Source organism: Rhineura floridana, chromosome 6 (assembly GCF_030035675.1).
Source record: "Rhineura floridana isolate rRhiFlo1 chromosome 6, rRhiFlo1.hap2, whole genome shotgun sequence".
Taxonomy (NCBI): domain Eukaryota; kingdom Metazoa; phylum Chordata; class Lepidosauria; order Squamata; family Rhineuridae; genus Rhineura; species Rhineura floridana.
The window spans coordinates 127,115,407-127,130,372 of NC_084485.1; the positions used below are offsets into that span (position 1 = coordinate 127,115,407).

At 40.7% G+C, this 14,966-nt stretch overlaps 1 protein-coding gene across 5 annotated transcripts in view; it reads left to right on the forward strand.

Moving 5' to 3' along the window:
• The first annotated feature begins 634 nt into the window (after positions 1–634).
• The window catches only part of BCAR3 (BCAR3 adaptor protein, NSP family member), a 117,630-nt gene continuing 103,298 nt past the window's right edge, over positions 635–14,966 (forward strand). For 2 of the 5 annotated variants that reach the window (XM_061633757.1, XM_061633762.1), the window contains exon 1: positions 635–1,098. Coding sequence is in view for 1 of the 5 variants with exons in the window: in XM_061633763.1 (XP_061489747.1) it covers positions 3,254–3,281 (28 nt within the window). In the remaining 4 variants the exon portion in view is untranslated. Of the gene's footprint in view, positions 1,099–2,822; positions 2,872–2,983; positions 3,042–3,238; positions 3,282–12,140; positions 12,165–14,966 lie in introns of those variants that run through there. The other 3 variants (XM_061633758.1, XM_061633763.1, XM_061633759.1) reach the window with 3 other exon arrangements.

Below are 14,966 nucleotides of genomic sequence, written 5' to 3' on the forward strand. Positions count from 1 at the left end.
AAAAAAAACTATAAAAACTCCACCCCCCCTTAAAAAAACTGACAAATAAATGGTTGACAATTGGCTGTCCTTTTAACGTTATCCCCAAATCTGTCGTTGTAGATAGGCCACTTCACCCTGCCCAAAGTTAGGGCCAGCCCTGCTATGAATCATGGCAAAATATGCCTCAAGGGAGGCAAGCCAATTTCGTGGACTAGTCTGAGGAGTCAGATACCCAGATTTGGTGGGTAGCATAAATTGTTCTTTTCCTTAGTCTGGTGAAGGAAAGCACAGAGGGGTGAGCTGCTGTTTTGTTTTATTGCTTTCCTCACCTGCTGTTTTAATTAAGTGTGCTTATTTGCCAGTATGTGGCCCTTTGACTGACACAGTGAATAGTTTTTGACAAGAAGAAGAAGCAGGAGCAGAAAGCCCCCACACACGCTGTGGCGGAGAAGATTGGATGCCAGTAAAGGGAGAAGGGGAGGGAAGCAAACTAATAAAATCAGCTGTGATTACAGCCTGGCCTGACCTAGCAGCAAAAGGTTGTATTTAGGAAGTAGTAAATCATGACTTTTTAGGGACCTGATTTTAAAGGGAGATATTACAGGTAGGATTGAAGGAAAGTTCTTTAAAAAAAAACACGGTAAAGGGCAATGGGAGGTCACCATATGTAAATTGCTTTTATGTGGTGGTGGTGGTGGTGGTTCCGTCAGCTCTAGCGTGAATAAGCCCGACGCAGGGGTGTGGCTGGAGCAGCTCTAAATCACTCTATGAGCTCTGGTGCCTGCCTCGTGTGCGGCTTGATCGCCTTCCTCTCCGCCGCGTCTGCAGCTGCTTGAGTTTGTTGCGCGCCGCCTTGAGTTGGTGGTTCAGCTGTGAACTCTCTCCTCCTGGCTCAGCCAGAGCGCCAGAGATCATGCAACGCTTCTGTCCCGGGCAAGCTGTTTAGGTGAACGACGAAGCCGGCTGCCAAAAGAGGTTGGAGGAGCCGCGCCCGCTGAGCAGCGTACAGGGCGACCTCGATGCCAAATTAGTGCAAGATTCCTGTTGCTGAGTTTCCTTCTATTCCAGCAAGCCCCCCCTGCCGCCGCCGCCGCCGCCGCCGCCCTTTCCCTGGAGGTAAGAGCGGTGCCTTTTGGTTTTGCAGAGAGATGAATTCTTGAGATCAGATCTTGAATGGGGTGGATGGTTCTAAAAAAACTCAAAACATTATTTGGAGGGAAGTTTTGTTGATGCAAGAACAAAGCCAGAGTGATTAAGATTGGTATTCCCACCGTACCGCTGGTGGGCAGACCACGGAGGTTTTCGTTTGTTTAACTATCGTTTAAAAAAAACCTTGACAGGACTGAATGGTGGCAGGAGGAGAAAGAGACTTTGAGCAGGCCGAGTCCGTGTTGTGTATTTCCTTAGAAGTAAGTCCTACCGTGTTCAGTGGGGCTTACTCCCGACGGAAATGTGCACAGGTTTCTAGCCACAGAATAAGAATAAGCCATTAATTTCTTTGGAGTTAGGAATAGCTTCGATTCTGAAATTGTCTGCTCAGGATTTTTGTAAGAGAACTTTTTTGGGACTGAAATTAATTTCTGTAGAAAGTCGTTTTTATCTACCCAAGATTGTTAATGCAGATTGCTTCATCTTTTAGAGCTTCTTAAGAGCCTTCTCAAAACCACTGTAGGGACTGTGAAAGGCTGGATTTTTTCCTTGCCCTTTAGGTTCATGCTGATGGGGTATTAAACAGAGTACACAGATATGGCATGTTTGTTTGTCTTCCCCCGCCCCCCCTCAAATTCATATAAAGACCCATGGTGCTAGGTTAAATATAACGGGTAAAAGGCAGAACTCCTAAGAGCTGTGATAATCTTACACTGATTTGGCAAAGAGCAAAAATGATGAGATCTACTAATTACATTAGGACTAGAGATGGTCATCTGATAGATGGAAAGAAGACTCTGAGATTTTATATATATATATATATACTTGTTACTGTAAATCTAGAATGAGTGTGTAGCGTGATTTAAAAGAAAAGTGATGCCAAAGGTGGTGATCCTGGATATATGGTAAAATATTCATAACTGAGTTTTTTGTTTCCTCATCCGCTCCTATTTTTACTATTTCATTCTGGGTTGTTGGAATTATCAGTGAGGATCAGAGTTCGTGGGTTATCTCATTTTAGCAAGAAGTTGAACTAGATGGTCTTTTAGTACATTTTAATGTTCATTCTGATTCATTGGTACATAACCCTGTAGTTCCTATATTCTGCTGTAACTAAGCCTATGTATGTGTAACACTAGTGACCGCATATTTTTCCCTGCCTCCACTTCACTCTCCTTCCTCTGTTTGTCTCCCAGTGTTGAACTTTAGACTGTAAACTCCTAGGGGTATGGACCTGGCCTTTTGTACTCTGTAAAGCATCCCACCCACTGGTGGTGTTGTAGAAATAATAATAATTAGCACCAGTTCTGTTGTGCTTTTCAGTACCAAGTACCTTATTTATTTATTACCGTTATAACCATTCCTGTCTTGCTCATCTCTCCAACATAAAAGATTATAGAATTTCCAGTGTATATTATGCAAGGGTTAAGCCGCTTATTTAGATGCCTGGAAGGCGTTTACACATGCTGTACTTTGTATCTGTGTTCTTGCTATGTTAGCTCTGATTAATTTGGCCAAGGATTCCTTCAGATTCATGATGTTAATAATAGAGAGCTTTTTGTAAAGACTTGCTAGTGATTGTGTGTTTTGAGTTGTAAAAAACAAGAATGTCTGTTTAAAAAGCAGGTTACTATGGTAGTTGGGATGTGATGGAATTTGCCCATTAAACATCTCAGCTGATTTTCTCTCAGCAGACACAGCTGGCATTGATGCCTGAATATACAAAACATTCCTACTGAAGTAAGTTTAAAGTGTGCAGGCCTTTTTTCAAAAAATGGTGTTTTATTCCTATAGTTAACAATTAATTAAATTTGTTGCCTTTCTCCCCCTACCCCATTCTTCTCGTTTACAGCTTTGCACCCAAATTATTTTATTATCGAATGGCCCAGGAAGCCTTGACAATGTTTTGGGTAAGGCTTAAATGGAGGCAGGAGTTTAGGATGAGGCAGGCTTCCTAACTAATTTATCTGGAAATTTATTAAAGAGCAAGAAGTGGGCTACAGTGTAACTGTGCTGACAACATCGTTCTCTTGCTTTGTTTGTCCAAAGAATGAATAGCTGGTTGTGTTTGTCCCTGACAGGAAGAAGGGAGAGGAGCCCTCTTTTCTGGATATGACTTGCCATGAACTCTCCATTTGTGAAGAACTTAGGTGAATCTTAAGCTGCTAAAACAGAGAGGCTATGGAGCCAATGTAACCTATCGGGTTAGGTACTAAAAGAAATTTGGGGACAAGTATGAGGCAAAATTTGTAATAATTTTTCAAAGCAAAAATTAAAGATGCATTTAGTGTAATAATCAAGAGGATCTTGGGATCTCACAGCCTAGCCTACATTGCAGGGTTGGTGTGAAAAGAGATAAAAGGAAATTGTCCCATTTTCATCACCCAGGGGTCTTCGAAGAATACAAATGTTGTGCCCAATCTAGCTAAAGTTAAGCATGTTTTAAAGTACCATGTATTCCAGTGGCAGATATTTAAGAATATCTTTAACTCTCGCATTTAAGTCACTGCGATTTAAAAGTGCTTAACTTTTGCTGGATTGTACCCTAAATATACTCTAGTTTTTCTAACTGCATAGTTATGCTGTTTTAATTGGATGAGTAAATACAAACATTATTTGATTGGGTTGGATTCATTCTCTTTTTTTCTCTTGTTCTAGAAGTCCATTATTTCTTAAAAGTATTTAAGTTTACTCCTTGGAAAGTTATTTGGCTGGGAAAGTTCACATATGTATCCATGACAACTGCCAGAAATCATGGTAACTGAATGGTGGGAGAAAAATTGATGGACTGGACATGCAAGGGGAAAAAAGGAGGAAGTTTGTCTAGGTGCAGAAGGAGAACGGAGGGTTTTTTCTTTTTTAAATGCTGTCACTAGGTTATTTTTTTAAAATGAGTCTTTACTAAGGATGCAATTTTAGCTATACGTACTTGGAAGTAAAAAAATAAAGTCTTGTGGCACCTTAAAGACGTAATACTTTTATTTTGGCATAGGCTTTAACGGGCTAGAGGGTTATTAATCTGTGGCCTTCCTAATGATGTTGGACTCCGCCTTCCATCAGTTTTAGCCAAGGATGATGGGAGCTGTAGTCCAATAACATCGGGAGGGCCATAGCTTAGCTACCCCTGGATTAAAGCCTGCTTGTTCTCCCTGAGGTTGTTAACCTGCGTCTGGGCTGTACCATTTCATACCTACTGCTGGGTGCTTACATGATTGAATTTTCCTTCATACAAGAAATATTCCCTCCACATAGGTAAAATAAATGTCTCTACATTAGTGATATTCCTAACACCCTAGTTTTTTTATGTGAGGGGAGATTTAAGAAAAAAATAGTAGAAGGAAAATTTAGTCATATGAGCCTTCACTTGCAGTGTGAAGTAGTATAGCTCACAAGGTTGAACACCTTACTGAGAACAAAGATAGTGAAGGGCACGGGTGTATCTAGGGTACAAGTATATCTTTTATCTGTCTGACCTGGTTAGCACATAACAGTAAACTATGCGTAATTCAACTATGGTTTATTAAAACATGGCTTAGCGTTTTGTGTGTACTCTGCCCAGCAGCTTGCCACAATCCCCAATAATAAACTACAGTCTGAAGTCATGGTTTATTGTTGGCTTACGAAACTTGATTTGTTCCATAGCTTGGCATGTTGTGTGAAACCAGCACCCTTCCCTAGCCATGGTTTGTTGGGTTCCCCACATGCTTGCCAAATTACAAAGCACAAGGCAGGAGCCACTGAAAAATAAACAGAACTTTGGAGAAATAAGCCATGGTTTGTTTTATCATCTGTGGGGCAGCTCCATAGTTTGTTAAACAAACCATTACTTAAATCAGAGGTGAAGAACCTGTGGCCCTCCAGGTGTTGTTGGACACCAGCTTTCATCAGCCTCCAGTCAGCATGATGTATAGTCAGGGATGGAATTGTAGTCCAGGAACATCTAGAGGGCCACAGTTTAGCAACCCCTGGCTTAAACAAACCATGACTTAGTGTTATGTGCAAACCCTACCTCTGTCTTGTTTGTTTAGCATCTTCACGGTCTGTTTCATACATCTGACAAAGTGGGCTCATGAAAGCTTATATCGCAATAATTTAGTTAAGTCTTTTAAGTTGCCATTGGGCTGTTCTTTGTTTTTGTTTTTAGAGACTAATATAGCTCTCCTTTCAGAATTTGCCTTTATTTTAAGTAAATCTGATTACGAAACATCTGAATAAGCATGCTTTGGATTGGGGATATTGCTGCTTGTTAGCTGATAAAAATTACAGACCTATCCCTGTAAACTAGCAATGACCAACCTTTCAACATTAGGGATCCTGTACTTTAATAGTTGTTCAAATGAGGGTATTTAGACAGCTGCAGCTTTTCAAGATGTTCAGCACTGTAACATGACCAAACTAACCCTGCCCAAAGCTCCTTTTTCTCTACATAAGTATTAAGGGTATTGGAGCGCCAATGTTGAAAGGTTGATCATCTCTGCTGTAAAAGATCTTGACGTATTACTGAGTGACATGCTATTTGAGAAGGCTGAATATAGTCCTCTTCCTTCAGTATGGAGCTCTTTTCAAAGAGTCACATAATGTGATCAAATAAATTAAATCATGAATTGCATTCTTTTCTGAAATCTGCTTATTAGTTCTTGTTTGAGCTGTCAGCAAAATATATTAAGTTAAGACCTTGTTCTTAAGTGATTTAAGAGTTAAAATAAATGTTAGTATTTCAGTGATTGGAAGGTATTTAAATAGTATTGGTTTCTTTTAAACTGAATGTATTGTTTGGAAGTATATTTTAAATACTCTTTCAAAAGAGGTGCATATGTTTTTTGTGATGCTCACACAGGATTCTATTCACAGGAATAGTTAAGAATATGAAGGCCCAGTAATTGGTCTGGGAGCTCCAGTTGTTGACTGAGTGTTCAACAACATCTGGGGACTCAACGTTGGACTACAATGCCCATGATTCCTTGACCAGTGGCTAAGCTGGCTTGAGGAAGATGGGAGTTATAGTCCAAGAACATCTGGGGACTCAAGGCTGAAGAACAGTGACCTGATCAGCAACCTGGGTGGGAGCCTTGCATCCAAGTAGCATATAAGTAGAATAATTACGTTACTTTAAAATAATTAAAACATGAATAAAAATACCATTTTAGATGCTATATTCATGAACAAAAAGTGCTTTGGCTTCTGCAGGGAGGGGCTTGCTAAATTTTGCCTTCTGACTGAAGCCTTGCATGTTGAATCCCACTCTGGTCTTACAACAGAAGCAATTGAAGAGGAAGCCTATGGACATAGCAGTGGGAAAGGGGGCTGCAAAAGCTGTAGTATGCATGACAGAGCTTTGCATGTAGAATAGTCCACTGGGATGCCTTTGTGCCATGTGATTTTTAGAAACCATGCTTCTAAACATTTAAACCATCCTTTCTCAAACTTAAACTTGCCAAGTTCCTTCCAAGGCAAGAAAAGACTTTGGGGTGGAGAATCGGTCAAAGCAGCTGTTGACATACCCTCATGACCTGCCAGAGCTGTGGTGCAATATCATCAGGCCTGGCACCAGATATTTTATTCTCTCTCACTGAAGGCCTGCAAGAGGAGTATTTCCCCAAGATGTTCAAATGGGGGAGGGGGAGCACAAATGCCAATCAAGCATTTGTAGCTATAATAGTGCAAGAGGCGAGGCTATTGTTGATTTATCAGAGGTCCGTCAGGGATCTTTCATACTTGTAAAGTTCCCAAGAAAAGAGCTACCCAGAAATAAGAGGGCTGAAAAGTGGCCTTTGCTTTGTTGATCCTCAGTACTGTTGGTCAGTGAATTTCTTCAACTCGGAGCTCTATAACAAGTTTTTGCACCTGGGAAGCTGTCTAAGCACTCTGGGGTTTGAGACGTTGGAGGGGGGGGTGGATGAGAATGGTAGCGCACAGAAAAATGTGGCTGTCTGTGAATCGGAGTGAAGTTTGCTCTTGCCCTAACCTGCTCAGGAAGCTTCACAAACCACATTAGGAACCATTGTAATAAAAGTTTACACACTGGGTGACTCAAGTTATTTGTAGCTTGTGCTGCTGCTATAGCTTTCCTGTCTCCTTCTGTAAGACAGATTGCCTTGGGAGCTATACTTTCTGCCTGAAATTACTTGGAAAATATATTATTAATTTTGATGATTTTTGGCTGGTTCAGCATAAGCTTTCTGAGATGATCAAAGGCCCTCCTCCGAGTGTCTTCTCCAAGGGAAGCTCGGAGGGTGGCAACAAGGGGAGGGCCTTCTCAGTGGTGGCCCCCAAATTATGGAATGATTCTCCTGATGAGGTGCACCTGGCGCCAACACTGTTATCTTTTCGGTGCCATGTCAAGACTTTCCTCTTCTCCCGGGCATTTTAGCATGTGTTTTAAATTGTTTTTATATTGTTTTAAATTTTAAAATTGTGTCTTAAATTGTTTTTAAAATATGCGTTTTAAATTGTATATTTGTTTTAAAGTTTTGATTGCTGTAAACTGCCCAGAGAGCTTCGGCTATGGGGCGGTATACAAGTGCAATAAATAAAATAAAAATAAAATGATGTGAGTAGTATATATATATTTAAAATCAAACAATTAGGGCTCCTGCTGGGAGGAAGGGTGGGATAGAAATAAAATAATAAATAAAATAAACTAACCCACAACTGTGTTCACTTTGAGCTTGGGATGGAAATGAAACCATGCTTTTTCCGCTGATTCAGAACAAAGCTATTGTCATGGGGAAACTTGTGCTTTCAGATGATCATAATATGTGGTAAAGATAAGTCAGTGTTTTTATTATAAAAAGTCGTGTACCATGGTAGACTAGTTCTGAGGAAACGGTTGTACTCATGTCCTGCTTGTGGGCTTCCCATAGGAGTCTGGTTGGTCACTGTGAGGACAGAATGCTGGACTATATGGGCTTCTTTGGTCTGATCCAGCCAGGCTCTTCTTATGTTCTTAACTCTATGCAAAGCTGAAACCCTTTGATATCTAAAGTTTTGACATTTGGCAGACACATTTGTTGGTGATAGAGTTTAACAGCCCTTTTGTTTTTTGTGTGTTTTGTCTGTCCAGATAATCTTTTATCTTTAACAGACTGCGTATTCCACAGCCCTTTGTGTTCTTCCCCCCCAAAGTCTCTAGGTTCATTAATTAAAAAACAAAACAAAACAGCCCTGAGTGCCAGAATTGCAGTGTCTGTGTTTGTGCCTGTAAAAATAGAAATGCAAACCAACTTAGGCCAGACCAGCTTATTGAGCTGTCTTCTATTGACAGAAATATAAATATTTTTACAGTTGTCTTCATTGGCCTAAATGGAAGGGACGTTGATCTATGGTATAGAGAGACAAAGGATGATTACAGACCAAAACATGTTCAGTAAGGGCTCATCCAGACAACTACAAAATGTAAGACACGCCTGCTATGTGTGTTCATTATTTTTCGGTCGTCCAAATGACGTCTCGTGCTGTTACGCATTTTCGCGGGTTAAATCCGCTCCTTGCAATACCGGCAAAAATGTGATTTGCTGTTTAAAATTGGGAATCATCCGCTGTGCCTTCAGGAGTTAGGATGCAATATCCCAGACTTTACAGCTGATGGGCGGTTCTTGGGCATTTCCCCTTGCCCCTTCTCCTAATTCCAGCCAATCACGTATCCGCACTTTTGCGCATGTGCGAGAATAAGCCCGGGAAAATTGAACCAATCATTGCAATGGTGGGGTGTTGGGGGGGGTGTCTGCAACTACTGCGCAGATGCATTTTATTTTTTGCCAGCCTGCAAACTGGGCGGCTGCTCTGGGTGAGATCTGCAATCCACAGCAAGCGAGAAAGGAGGAGGGGTCGGTTTCAGCCTGCCTCCAAAAGATTTGTCAATTTCATTCTACTTGCTGGGATTTTTGCTTCAAATCAGAAAAGCATACATTCCTTTAAGTGTAATATCGCAAATACAGGCTTCTGGTCAGTTTCAAGCCTGCTTGGAAAGCTTTGTCAATTTCATTCTCTGTGGGAAGGAAAGGGAGAAGAAGGGGGGGTGACAGTTTCTTGCTTTTTTGGAGAAATAAGTGCAATTGCCAGCTTGTGTATCTCCTTAAATATCAATAAAGGCAGAAAAGCATACATTAGTTTAAGTGTAATATCGCAAATATGGGCTTCTGGTCGGTTTCAAGCCTGCTCCAGAAAGCTTTGTAAATTTCATTCTGGTGGGAAGGCAGGCCTGAAACTGACCAACAGCCTTTCCTTTCCAGGCGAGAACTCCTTTACAGCCATATTGTGCTTCGTTGCAAAGGGGGAGAGGAGCATACATAATTGTTTTGCTGACCAATTGGTTGATAGGAGGAGGTTTTAGAGGCAGAGCTTGGAAAAAGCAAAAAGAATGTAGGGGTCTTACCGCTGCATGTGTGGGTGCAAAAAAGCATTTTTTTTAATTGGGAAAAAGCGAACTAACAGGCAAAGTGAGGACTATCAGATGACAAACCGAACATGGAAACCGTGGATTATCCCGCTCCGTTTGGATAAGCCCTAAATTTTAGACAATTGGTCTGTCTTCAAAGATTATCCAATGGAACAATGGCCTGGGAGACTCAATGCCCTTTATCTAAATGATTTTGAAATCTGTATTTTCATTAAAAGGCTGCGATTCTAAACTTTTCACTTGGAGGCTCAGTTGAAATCAATGGGACTTTGGAATAAATATGTTTACGATAAGCTTAGAAAGCCATGTGACTTTACCATAACAGTAGCATGATCGAAGCAGATAATAGATGAGGTAGTAGGGCCCAGAGACACCTGAGAGTTCATGGTGTTGTTAGATCTTAGCCTAGTCAGTGTATGATGGAAATCTACCTACGAATTGTGTGTAAGCTCTTCTGAACTTTCTAAAGGATGAATGAGGCATAAGTGTATAGATAACAGCATGGTGTGAGTGGCATCCCTAGAGCCAAACTAGATGTAAAAAAAAAAAAAGGTTCATCCTGTTGGCTGAACTTTAACATTTCATTTTTTCAATAATTTTAGTTATTCTTCCTATGACACGTTTAATTGCAAAGAGATTTTTATTTGCCCCCACAACATTTTTTTAATATTATTTCCATTTTGCAGACTGTGACTTTCCCTTAATGTGAGTGTTCAGAAACAGCATGTAGTACAGCCCTTTTAGCATTGTTGCACTTCAAAATGCAGATGTGGGGGATTTAATGTTTTAAGTGCTTCTATGCATGAAAACTCTTGGCACATACAAAAAACAAGGATATTGGGGAAAAGACTAGGCTAGAATCATTCTCCCTGATGTGGTATCTCTACAGGAGAGGATTTAGATGCCGGGAGACTCCGATAATGTGATTTCTTCTGCTCCTGGCTGCATTCTCAAGTGGTATGGTCCCAGGAGTGCTGGACCATATGCTTATTCTGCATAAATGGATTGCCCCCCCCCCCCAAGAAAGAGGTACATTTCAGCTCCAGGTCTTCCAGATCTAAATGCAGCTTTCTACCCACAGACTTTTAACTACTGGCATAAAACTTGTTTCTCTCTGATTTTTGAAATTTAACGTTTTATCTCTTCCTTGTAGTTTGCAGTCAACAGAACTAGCCTTGGGGTTAATGTCCATGCCCCAGATTTAATTCTACTGTTAATTTCTACTATGTTGAAAGAAAAGTCACAAGAGAAGCAAACTCAAATAATACTCTTTGTTGGTTTTGGAATCTCTTTTTGTTATGGTTTTAGACATCCCCTTGCTAATAAGAAAGCATGTTTCCAGAGATGCATTTTAAGTAGTTTCAGACTCTTTTTTGTTGTTGTCCCAAAGCAGAATCCCGTTTTTATTTGATCTGCATCCCAGTGTTATCAAATGCCATGTTGCAGCAGCAGCAAAAGACAAGGTTGGAATAATAAAGGTGTAGGTCAGGATAACAGAACGGCAACAAAGGTTGTGTACCAAACCAAGACTGATAAAACTCTGAAACAATTTAATGGACCTTTAGATCAGGCCAGAGCAACATTTTCAGAGCCGCTGGTCCTAAAGATGTGTGTATTAATTACATTTATGTCCCACTCTTCCTTTATAACAGAAGTTGGTCCTCCCATATGCTGTCAGGCCTTTGATGAGAGATGGTGGGAGTTGTAGTCCAACAACATCTGGAGAGCTAAAGGTTCCCTATGCTTGCTTTATATACTGCTCAGGCACTGCTGCTTGTGGTGTTCAGTCATCCAGGCTTTGATCAAGTCAACTTTGTTTATATTTGTGCAACAATGCTGCACAATTGGGTTTGCCAAGCCCATTAACTAGGCCAACTATATGGTTCACTTGCTCCTTCTTCTAGGCTAAGTAAACCATGGGAGGCCTGGCAAAAATAAGGAAGCAGAATAGGGATTTATATTGTTGTAGCTGTTGGAATCTCTCTTCAACAGATTGTATGGCCATGTCTAAGACAGCATAGTAGAAACCTACTTTGAATTTCTGCTTTGGATCTTGCTTGGGCCTCATACTCAAACTGCCGTTTCTTTCTCCTTTTTCTCCTCCTTTCATTAATATGTTTTTGCTGTTGCTTGCTTTATTGTAGTAGCTATAGCAGAGCTGATTTTTCCCCCCCAGTGGGGTCCTAGCAACCACCATTTTATATTCCCAGAATTCCCTGCACATGGCATCATTCCAAAGCATTCTGGGGGGGAAAATAACCTCCATTCCCCACCCCCAGAGTGCCCTGGACTGATGCAGTGTTTGGATCATTCTGGGAAAATAAGATGGTGGCCAGCAGAAGACAACTACTGAGATCAGCTTTGCCACTGCTGGAGAAAATAAGCCCCTCCCACTCCTCAATGAGTGACAGATGAATATGAACAGGATAAAGAAAACAAATCCCATTGGTTAACTCATAGCATTCATTTAGTAATGAATGACAGTTGAACTAAATGGGCCTAATTGGGTTTAGCTGTTCATTTTCTTAGGCACACCCCTTCTATTACAAAGCAGTTTATGTCTGTGGAGTAGTTATATCCACGGTTGATTTTGGCTACAAGGAAGAGAGATGGGGCTACTTTAAAGAAGGAAATTGTGGGTAGGAATCTCTGCTTGTTCTATGCTTACACTGTTACATGGTGTAGAGTTGTTTGTCTTATTCTGAGCAGAAATGATTGCTTTCCTCAGTTATTTTTATAGTTAATTGATGAAAATAGTAATGAGGAAAGAATGTATAACCAGGTCTACTAATCCCAATCCACACCTTGATTCACCACTGGATTGTCAACTGACTGGAGAGGGGGGAGATCCTCTCACTTGTGCCTTTTTAATAGCATTTTGACTTGGAGAAATCAGCAAGTGAAAATGTTTACAGCTTAAAGATAAGCATTTTTATTCGGCAGCTGGTTCAAAAGACAGTAATTTTAACTAGCCACATCATGATTTAAGGAACTTGTAGATAAAAATTATACCAGGGAAAATGGCCTTAAGCCACATGATTCCCAGAGCTTGCAGCTTTGTAGTTGATTGCACTTCAGCAAACATGGAGCATGCAAGTCTTGTTTCTGTATCTTTTTGTAATAAAATCCTCCAGCATCTTGATCTAGCCTTGAAGCTGGTTGACTGAGCTGACACTGGCAGGGAAAGAAGAAAAGAATATATCCTACCAAATATACATGTTCAGCAGTATTCCTTTCTGAATTGAATATTGCTTCCTTTAAGGCATTTCAAGGTCTCCTAGCCAATAACTTCTACAAGTGCTTAGGCGCAGCAAAAGCAATATCTGTAGACAACATGATCTGGTTACCTGTATTAGTAAGTAGGTGATTGATGTCTTTGTTCTGGAATATTGGTTTGCATTGGGAAATCCCTCTGGGAAGAACTAATAATTTTTGTGCCTCCTTATAAGGGTTGCATAAAATCATGTTTTGTTTTGTAGTAGAATGAGGTGTTCCAGAAGTATGTATTTTAAGATGAATAACACAGAATATGAGCAACCATTTTACAGTGCAATTCTGTACGTGTCTACCCAGGAGTAAGTCCCATTGAGTTCAGTGGGTTTACTTCTATGTAAGTGCATATAGGATTTCAGATTGTTCACTTTCCAGAGGCAAAGATCATTTTTCACAAAGCTGTTTAAATAACTTGAGGGCTGTCTCTGTATATATCTGGATCATGAACATTAAGATGCATGCATTTTGGCCTAATTGTTTCCTCAAGGAGGGTAAACATTTTTGAAACATACAGAGATTTTTTTTTTTGTTAGCAGATTTCTTAATTTGACTGTGATAGTCAACTGCCTTGCATATTTGGAAGTAAATGCAACCATTGATGAGTGAGTTCAGGACTGAAGGATAAGAGCTTAGGCAGACAATGTGTTACACCTTGGATACTGCACCCTTCAGCACATGTTGCATTGACCTCAAAGTATCTCCTCGTAAGTGTGGCTGCGTACACACCAAACCTTTAAAGCATATGACTTCCCCCAAAGAAACCTGAGAACTGTAGTTTACCCCTCATAGAGCTACAATTTTCAGCATCCTTAACTACTGCAGTTCTCAGGATTCTTTGGGGGAAGTCATGAGATTTAAATGGATGGTGCATACACAGCCCAAGTCTACTTGCAAGCAGCAGCTACGGATAGCTCAGTAGAGAAGAGAAGATACATACGTGAAAAAAGTAATTTCTTTTGGTAAGGCCTGCAACTACCCCTGTTCCTCATTCATTTCAACCAGAAGTTTTGATTTTTGTTTGCATTTGAATACTTGTGACTGGCCCCTCTTCTAAAGTGCACCCTGTTGGGTTCTCCTGTAAGGCTGAGATTCCACGAGAGCTCTGGATTTTTAAGAAGGTCTCATTCCATTCATTGAAGGGCTTTTCATCCAGCATACTCTCTTGCAGGTAGAAGACAGGGAGGACGGCTTTGCCTGTTCCTCCCTCCCTTGCACCTTCCCTTCCACTGTTGTGGAAGGGCCCCAAACAAGATTTTCAAGAGGGATAGGGAACTGATGAAAATTGCTCTTCCCCACTTCTGCTGGAGGGAGCTTCCTGTGAGTAGACATTTGCTCACAATCAAGCCTGTATGTGCCTTTTTTGCTTGCAGGCACTTAGGAACATGAACATGCCTATGTATGTTACTTAATGAAGCATCTCTCCTGCAGCACAATGGGTTTTTTTCCTGAATAGCACCCTGCGCTGAGCATAGATTTGTAATCTCTTAAATTGAGGATTGTACAATACTAGCCTTTTCTGACAGTTTAGCTGTAGTTAATGATTCCTGGTTAACACTTGACCTGCTGAAAATTTGAGGGTTAAACAACAATTAGAAATACAAACGTTGGTAATAAGAGGCTACCTTCCAGAAATCCTTCTGAACATTTACATGTATGTTTTGAGTATCCAGCCCTGGAACTTGTTATGCAGCTTGAACCAATCCTTTAAACCACTGGATTGACAAAGCAGTGCATAAGATATTGTGTGTAGATGAATCCAATTGTCCAATTCCAACTTGGTGACTTGAGCTGGTTCCACATTGGTTACCAGAACAGCAGTAGCCATCGACACCACTATTGTAGCTTTTCCTCTTGTTTTTCTGGGTTTTCAGTAATCTTTACAAATAGCTGTCAGGGATGACTGAATAGTTGTCAATAACTACCTGTGTGATCCCATATTCCATCTACTCTCTTCCATCTAAGCATTTTCTGAATCATGCCAGGGCAAAGCTGGCTAGGAAGCCATAGCAACAATTATGGTAAAAGCCAGCAGGCTGGAATTTAAATCTGAGTATACTTGCGGCAGCCTTTGTTGCTTTGGGGGCTGGCAGTTGCCGCCAGCCCTTAATTTTACAATATACTCTTTTTCTTTGTACATCTAAGATACATGAGAAATTTGAATAGA